Raw genomic sequence first — 8,279 nt, 5'->3', positions numbered from 1 at the left:
GTGTATGTGTCTGCATTGTATAATTTGACGTTGAAAGTATACCCATGCTCGGTCTTCAAGTAAACTTTCTTTACCTCCATATCATTCATCGCACTGAAACCTATCTTATCCAAGACAAAAATTCGAGCATGGCAGGGGATGCGCTAGTAGAATAGTGAAAATATAAAATTATAAGTCAAGCAAATGAAGCATAAGTCATGCTTTATTACGAAAAAATACTTGCCGCTGTGACTTACTGTATCCATTTTGAATGTCTCATCCAGCTTGATGCTGAAGCGTCTATTATCAACAAGGAAATTTCTGTCGCACAGGCCGCGTTGGTCTTCACAGTGTTCGCACATAATAAAATCTTTTTCATCGTCAGACGACATCTCCTATGTTCATATAGGTGAAACATTAAACACTTACTATCTAACATTAATTAATATCTAACTAATTCTAATATTCATCTAACATTTGACATTAATATCTAACATATATTTCTATCTAATTCATCTAACATTTGACATTAATCTAACATTTATATAAACTAAAAATATATACCAAAAATTAAAAAAACAGAAAAAAAAACTAGTTAAGTTCTATATATAGATGAAACATTACTAGTTCTATTATTTCAACTAATTCAACTAGTTCTATTAATTCAACAAGTTCTATTAATTAATTCAACTAAGTATTTACTAAAAATAAACTAGTTATATTAATTCAACTAGTTCAAATCTCATATACCTAATTAATATTTAATTTTTCTATCTAATTCATATCTAACATTTGACATTCATCTAATTAACAATTTGACATGCATTAATCTAAAAAACAGAAAACAGAAACTAAGTAAAAAAATTGTGTGTGTGTATGTGTGTGTGTGTGTACGTACGAGCGGGGGCAGCGGCGTACGGGCGGCGGCGCGATGAGGGCGACGACGGGGACGGCGGTGTACGGGCGGCGGCGCGACGGGGGTGACGACGGGGACGGCGCAACGGGGGCGGGGACGGCCGGGGCGTGCGCGACGACGGGGGCGGGGATGGCCGGGGCGCGCGCGATGCCGGGGACGGCCGGGGCGCGACGACGGCGACGGGGACGGGGCGCGCGGCGACGAAGACAGAACAGGAACTAACTGAAATTTTTCATAAGTGTTGTATATATAGGAGAGGCCTTTAGTACCGGTTGGAGCCACCAACCGGTACTAAAGGTGGTGCGCTGCCTGCACAAAGTTTAGTCCCACCTCGCCGGGCGAAGGGCAGCCGCACTGATTTATAAACCCAGCCGCGGCTGCCCTTTCGAGCTCCTCTATAAGCAGGCTTCTGGGCCTAACTACGGCGCGCTGCCCTGTGAGTCTGCTGGGCCTTGTGGAACTGAAATTGCACGCCCGTGGTCTAGCAGGCCCACAGGGCAGCGCCCCAAATTTTTTGATATAGTTTTTTTCTTTTCTGCTTTATTTTTTCTTCTATTTATTTCTGAGTAGTTTTTTTTTCTTTTCTGCTATATTTATTTTCTTCTATTTATTTCTGAGTAGTTTTTTATATAGTTTTTTCTTTTCTACTATAGTTTTTTTCTTTTCTGCTTTATTTATTTTCTTCTATTCATTTATTTTTATATACCATGCCTTTCGGTGTAACAGATGAGTTTTCGTCTGAAACCGGCCCTGATACTTTGAAAGAGATTGTCCAGTTTATACACGAAGTGCATCTAGTTTTTGTCATAACAGAAGAAGTCCGGAGTTGTAATAAGCTATTAAAAATAAAAAAGAGGTGCAATGCTCGTTAATTAGCTTTAAGCCTTTCGAAATAGTGTAAACTGCACTGCACATAGCTCCGTGTAGTCTACCATATTCCTCAAGGCTTGAAGCTAAGCAACGTGAGCATTGAGCCTCTTCTTCATCGTCTCTGCACTCAGGGCTTATAAACCGCTCCTAGTCCCTCTCTCTTGGCGAGGTGGGACTAAAAAACAGCTTACTAAGAAACTGTAGTACTGGTCACCCTTTAGTACCAGTTGGAGCCACCAACCGGTACTAAAGGTGGTGCGCTGCCTGCACAAAGTTTAGTGCCATTTAGCTCAAAACAAATCATTAAATGCATGAAAAATATCAAATGAAGGCAGAAATGGTTGAAAGTTGATGGCGTCACTTTAAATGGTGCATACTGAATGCACAAAAAGTCTGGAGTTGTAATAAGTTTAAAAAAATGAAATGCCTTCGTAACAGATGAGTTTAGTTTCGTCAGAAACCCGAATACTTCGAAAGAGATTGTCCAGTTTGTAAACAAAGTGCATCCAGTTTTTTCCGTAACCCTTTCTACTTTTTTGAACAATCTATGTGGGTGAAATGATGATACCATGCCAAGTTTCAACTTTTTCAGAGTTTATTTGTAGTGCTTTTCAATTTCCAGGTCATTTAGTTCTCAAAACAAATCATTAAATGCATGAAAAATAGCAAATGAAGGCAGAAATGGTTGAAAGTTGATGGCGTCGCTTTGAATGGTGCATACTGAACGCAAAAAATATAAGAGCATTTAGATCATGATCTTATATTTCTTTACAGTCTGAATTGTCAATATGATCTTATACATCCAAAATACTTTGATCATCAATGATATTTTTGTGTACAATCTGAATTCTCAATATGAGTCCTCAACGATTTATAAACCGGTGAAGACTCATATTACGGCCACAAATTCTACACATAGAGTTCAATGAAGACCAAGTGCTTGTGATAGTTTGAGAATAAATATATTTAAGTTGGTAAAAGCCTTGTTAGGGGAGCAAGGTGGGACTAAAAACAGCTTGCCACAACCTCATTAGTACCGGTTCGTGGTACGAACCGGCACTAAATGGTGATGGTGGGGCCATAGCCTGATCGCAGGCTGCCACAGCCTCTTTAGTACCGATTCATGGCATGAACCGGTACTAAAGGTTCGCCACGAACCGGTACTATTGATCGCCGCCACGAACCGGTACTATTGATCACATTAGTGCTGGTTTTTTTACGAACCGGCACTAATGTGCTTCACATTTGACCCCTTTTCTACTAGTGTCACCACACATGCCACCTCATTAAAGGTCCACTCAACATGCATGAGAAAAGGTTTCCATTATATTATGTTAGTTATATTCAAAATATTTCCCACTAGATAATAATCAAAATACAATATTTAACTTATAATTTTAGATTTTGTTCATAATTATTAATTAAACTATGCATGTTTCATACATCAAATCATTGAAATATATCACAATCGATTCTCTCGTCAATGTGCGGGGTATATTCTAGTAAATAATATGTACCAGTGAGTTTTCTACTATTTAATTATAGCATCCAGTCTATTCTCATCCATTGCAACGCATTCATATTTAGCTGCATATCGGGTTTTTTCAGAGTCATATTTAACCGATTTTATATAATTTTATCAACATCTAAAATACAAAATAAATGCCAACATATTCATCATGAGATAATTTTCATATATTATGTATCGGGTGTTGTAGATATAGATAGTTTTCTCTATAAACTTTGTCAAAGTTTATGAAGCTTGACTTTTGAGAAAGTAATGCACATTGTATTTTGAAACGGGGGGAGTAATACTGATAGAATTTTTAATTCTAAATGATAATAATACCATTTGAATTTTTTGAGTGAATGTATTTTGTAGCAAGATGATGAAATTTCAAGAAAAATATACTAGATCAAGTAAATTGAAAAAGACATGGGCTCCATTATGAGAGGTTACATCAAAAATTTTCAAAGTTTCTCTAGCTCCAAATTTTGCATCTCATGTTTGTTTTTTAATAATAATATTGCTTCGCGTCGCAGGGGATTATTTGACGTTTATGCTATGTTTTTTATCCTTTTAGGGATATTTGCTGGGTTTTTAAAACAGGATTTTGTTTTTTGTATTACGGATCCTCTCGCTCATTCTACGGCGAGCTGTGGCCCATTGCGGGACTGTACCGGGCAGCTAATCCTGCACTGGGGGCCCACTACAAGCCCGTGACGAGTGGTTTGGTAGGCTGTGGTGTTGGGCTTACTTTCCGATTGCGAGTGGCCTCCCCACCACCACCGCCGGGAGCTCCGGTGCATCCTGCGGCGGCGGCGATGTCGACCCTCTCCGAAACCTTCCGTTCGCACGCCACCGCTCTCCCCTACTTGCGCATTTGCCACCGCAGTGGCTGCTGCCCCGATGGTACCTCACTGCCGCCTTCGACCTTGGGCACCTCCGCATCCAGATTCCAGAAGGTGAATTTATTTCTCCTCCTTCCGGTGATGGCGGCTAGTCGATGCGTAAATTGTAGCAAGCGAACTCTTCTGCACCGTGATTGTTGCCGACTCGCCAGCTGCTATGAAATCTGATGATATGCCTTCGTTATAGCATTGCATGTTCAGCCAGACTTTGGTTGATCTCTTCATGAGCATCAGTTTCTGAAACACACCATTTTTTACCAGTATAAGTGAGTGATGAGCGTCTCCTCGGATACCAGTACTAACTACAGCTTGCCAACTATCTCTTTACCACGGGAACACTAATTGAGCACCATATACAATAGGCATCACTGCAGCATATGCCAAGTCTGAAGCATCTTCAGAAGAGGTAATATCACTGGTAGTCACTAAACTTGCATCGGATGTACACTTTGGTGCTAGATCTTTCAGAATACGGTTTTTTGGTCATCAAACTTGTCATTTGGTGCAAATACGGTCACTCCGTTCGAACTCGTACGTATCCGGCACTAGCGTCGCATGTGCGGGTCCACTGTCAGCGACGTACAACGTTTCAGGGCGACACGCGCGCTGCATTTTTGCACAGACCCCCTACAATTAATTTTATTTGCACAAAAAAGTTCCTACAACAATTCAGGTCTACTCCCCACTGCTTTTTCTGCCGATCGTTCAGAGGCGGAGGCGGAGGAGCGGTTTGTCATGGCGGCCGTCGGAGGAGGAGATGGACGATCTGCATCGTCGATGTCGGGGTGAATCAGCGCCGTCATACGATCAGTCTATTCTCCCCATTGTCTGGTTTCTCTCCTCTACACCCCGCTGTCTTTTCTGTGGCAAGACAAGCCGAGGTAGGGCTCTTGTATTGTGGTGTGATCACGATTGCCTCATGAGGCCTCTTGATTCATTCACGTATGCATTGTGAAGTAGGGTCTCTTCTCCCCTTTTGTCTCGTTTCTCTCCTTTGCCGTACGCATTAGATTTGTAGGGTCTAGTTCCCCTGTTTCGCAATTCAAGCTAGGGTTTTGCTGGCGGTTAAGAATCATGCAGCTTTTATGCCTGAAAATTAAGATCAAAACAACTAATCCATCATTTTAGGCACAGATTCGTTAAGACGGCGGTTGATCAATTTGCTCAGTAAGGTTGGGATACAGATGTTTACTGAATTTTTGTGAGATTGATACACTGAATTTGTTTGCAAATTAAGTTGACTGAATATGTTGCACATTATGTGACTGAAATTGTTGACTAAACATGTTATGTGCTGTACTGGCAAGTGATAGTTTTATGTTTTATTGGGACTTAACAGATTACTTAACTGGATTTGTTATGTGCTGCAGTGTTAACTGAGTTTGGGCACTTAACCTACGAACTGAATTTGTGTGTAGAAAATGTTAACTGAATTTCTGCACTGAACATGTTTTCTGAATTTCTGTACTAAATTTGCTAGCTCGTTTGTCAGCTGAATGTTTAGTAAAATTTAAGTGAGTTTGTGCCCTTAATGTTTTATACTTGTATACTGAATTTTTGTGAACTAAATTTTTGTTCACTGATTTGACTTCCGTTTGACAATGCAGGGGATTTTGATGGTCTTTTAAGTGTTGAGATCTATCACCGGGGTTTCTTCTGTGCGAGTGATATTATCCTGAGTTACATGGACATGAGCTCATTCCTCTCCATCCACCTCTTTTGTATTTCCATTTCTATCACTAGTTCGATGTCCACTGGAGGGCGTTGCCACGGTGGCATGGCTGCGCCGCCGCCCGGCGTTGGCGGCTCAAGGACAGGCACGGGCAGGTCAAGCACCGGTGTGGGCGGCTCAAGGACAAGCACGTCCGGATCTAGTTCCGGTACATGCACGCCAAGGTCCTCCTGCCGCGGCTCAGGTTCATCGACACGAGTGTCCGGCTTGTCTTCGAGGGTGAGATTCTCATACATCGAGCCCACTGCGTCCAAGCTCTCGTGGGATCATTGTGAGGTTGAAGAGGAGGACGCCCGTGTTCAACAATTTCAGTAAGATTTGTGTGTTCAGCGAGTTCAGTTATCTTTAGTTCGGTCAGCGCAAAGAAACTAATTCCAGGGGTTCCATGCGAAAAAGGCAGCATGCGTGTCACCCTCAAACGTTGTACGTCGCTGACAATGGACCCGTGCATGTCACGCAGTGCCGGATACGCACGAGCCCGAACGGAGTGACCGTATTTGCACCAAATGACAAGTTTGATGACCAAAAGACCGTATTTTAAAAGATCTAGCACCAAAGTGCACATCCGACGCAAGTTTAGTGACTACCAATGATATTATCTCTTTTCAGAATCAGCGTAATGTTTTTTCTAGATTTGCAGCCTCGGGTAGCCTGGAGATGAAACAAATGGCGACCTAGGGCCATCGTTAGAATCTAAAAGCTTCATAGTAACACCTTCACCCTTTTGCCACAATTCAGAGATTGTTACCTTGGCCACAATCCGAAGCAAATTCTGTAGTGAACTCCAAGAAATCTGATACAGGTTGCACAGACTTGGCTTTGGTTTCACTCCTTTTCCATCACATTATTTAAACCCATGATTCTCTACTCCCTCTCTGTGTCCAAGAGATGAAGCTCCTCACCGTCATGTTTTCCTACCTCCTCCTCCTTGGCCTCTATACACCACCAAGCCTGTCAGACAGTCCACCTCTTCAAGATATGTGCCCTATGGCGCCTCAGGGTGAAAGGAAGCTGTTCATGAACGGCTACCTCTGCAAGCACCCTAGCACCATACTGGCTTCTGATTTCAAGACTTTGCTTCTCAACCATGCCAGGAAACTAGACAACGTGGTCCGGTCATCGGCGAACATCGTCACCGCTGCCGAGTTCCCTGGCCTCAACACCCTTGGCATGTCCATGGCACGGACCGACATCGACCCGTATGGGCTAGTGCTTCCCCACTCTCACCCAAGGGCGTCTGAGATGATGTTTGTCCATGATGGCAGGGTGCTGGCTGGTTTCTTTGACACAACCGGCAAGCTGTTTCAGAAGAGACTATGTAAGGGGGATGTGTTCATCTTTCCCCGTGGTTTGGTTCATTTCATCATGAACTATGGTTTCCGTCTTGCAACGACGTTCTCGGTGCTTAACAGTCAGAACCCTGGTGTAGTTGGCATCACCCATGCAATGTTCGCGCCAGATTCAGATGTAGTTGAGGGGCTGGTGGCCAGAATGATGAAGTTCAGAGAGATGGAAATCTCCGACAACAAGACTACTGATTTTCCATGGACTTCCTGATTAGTTATGTAACTAATCAAGATAGTGGATCTAATTATTATGAAATTTACCCGCAGATGATGATTTCCACGTTTCAATCTTGTCATGTATTTGGACAGAATCTCAGTCTAGTAATGTTCTATACTCAATGATGTAAATACCATGTGATGTAGCTGATTAATATCTGTAGGAAACTAGGAATTATATAAAGATCAGAATCGCGACGCATAGATTGGGACCATAGCCTTCTATCTGTTTACCTTACAGGTTGGTTGTTTAGCCTGAACCCTGTCATGATAATAATAATGATCCTGGACGCTATGCATTATCTCTCCATGGTGTTGTTTCTATCTCATTAGTGTCGCACAAGCACAACCAAAATTTGCAACCTTATGTAAGCTGTGACATGAGATTTTTGTCAAGCGACAGCAAGCCAGTCTCTTTGGTTCAGCATCACCAAGGTTGGCATCCTCTGGACTGTATGTATTGTAGCATTGCTTTTCCTTTTGCTTTACTCAGTGGAATTCTATACCGTTCTTTTAGTATTGTTATCTTTTGCTCCTTGCAGTTGAGGAGGTCCCTTTCTTTTCCCTGCCTTCTTTTGAAAGTGAAGCTTATTTTTATATATATATGAATCAAACTTTCAGCAAATCTGAATCTATTGAACATTTATTTTTTAACTGTGTCGTTGCGATAGAACTATGGAGAGTGATTTTTGATATATCCAATAAGCACGCTGGAATGTCCATTGATGACATGCTAGCTTGGTGGTTGAATAACAAAAATCACCCAACGGACTGTTTGCTACATTCTGTTGTCCTTTGGACTCTATGG

General features: G+C 42.0%; 1 protein-coding gene across 1 annotated transcript; it reads left to right on the top strand.

Moving 5' to 3' along the window:
* The first annotated feature begins 6,797 nt into the window (after positions 1 to 6,797).
* On the top strand, positions 6,798 to 7,673 carry LOC125547819 (germin-like protein 11-1). The gene has a single exon (XM_048711583.1). It carries the CDS (start codon positions 6,798 to 6,800, stop codon positions 7,464 to 7,466), a length of 669 nt encoding a protein of 222 aa, XP_048567540.1. The 3' UTR covers positions 7,467 to 7,673.
* The last annotated feature ends 606 nt before the right edge of the window (positions 7,674 to 8,279 follow it).

This window comes from Triticum urartu, chromosome 3 (assembly GCF_003073215.2).
Source record: "Triticum urartu cultivar G1812 chromosome 3, Tu2.1, whole genome shotgun sequence".
In the NCBI taxonomy this organism is placed as follows: domain Eukaryota; kingdom Viridiplantae; phylum Streptophyta; class Magnoliopsida; order Poales; family Poaceae; genus Triticum; species Triticum urartu.
Note: the sequence above shows the minus strand (reverse complement) of the source record. Positions and strands in the feature narration are given on the sequence as shown.

Bases quoted from the DNA above. Each gene is read 5' to 3' on its own strand.
- LOC125547819 (XM_048711583.1), top strand. From the start codon at position 6,798: ATGAAGCTCCTCACCGTCATGTTTTCCTACCTCCTCCTCCTTGGCCTC.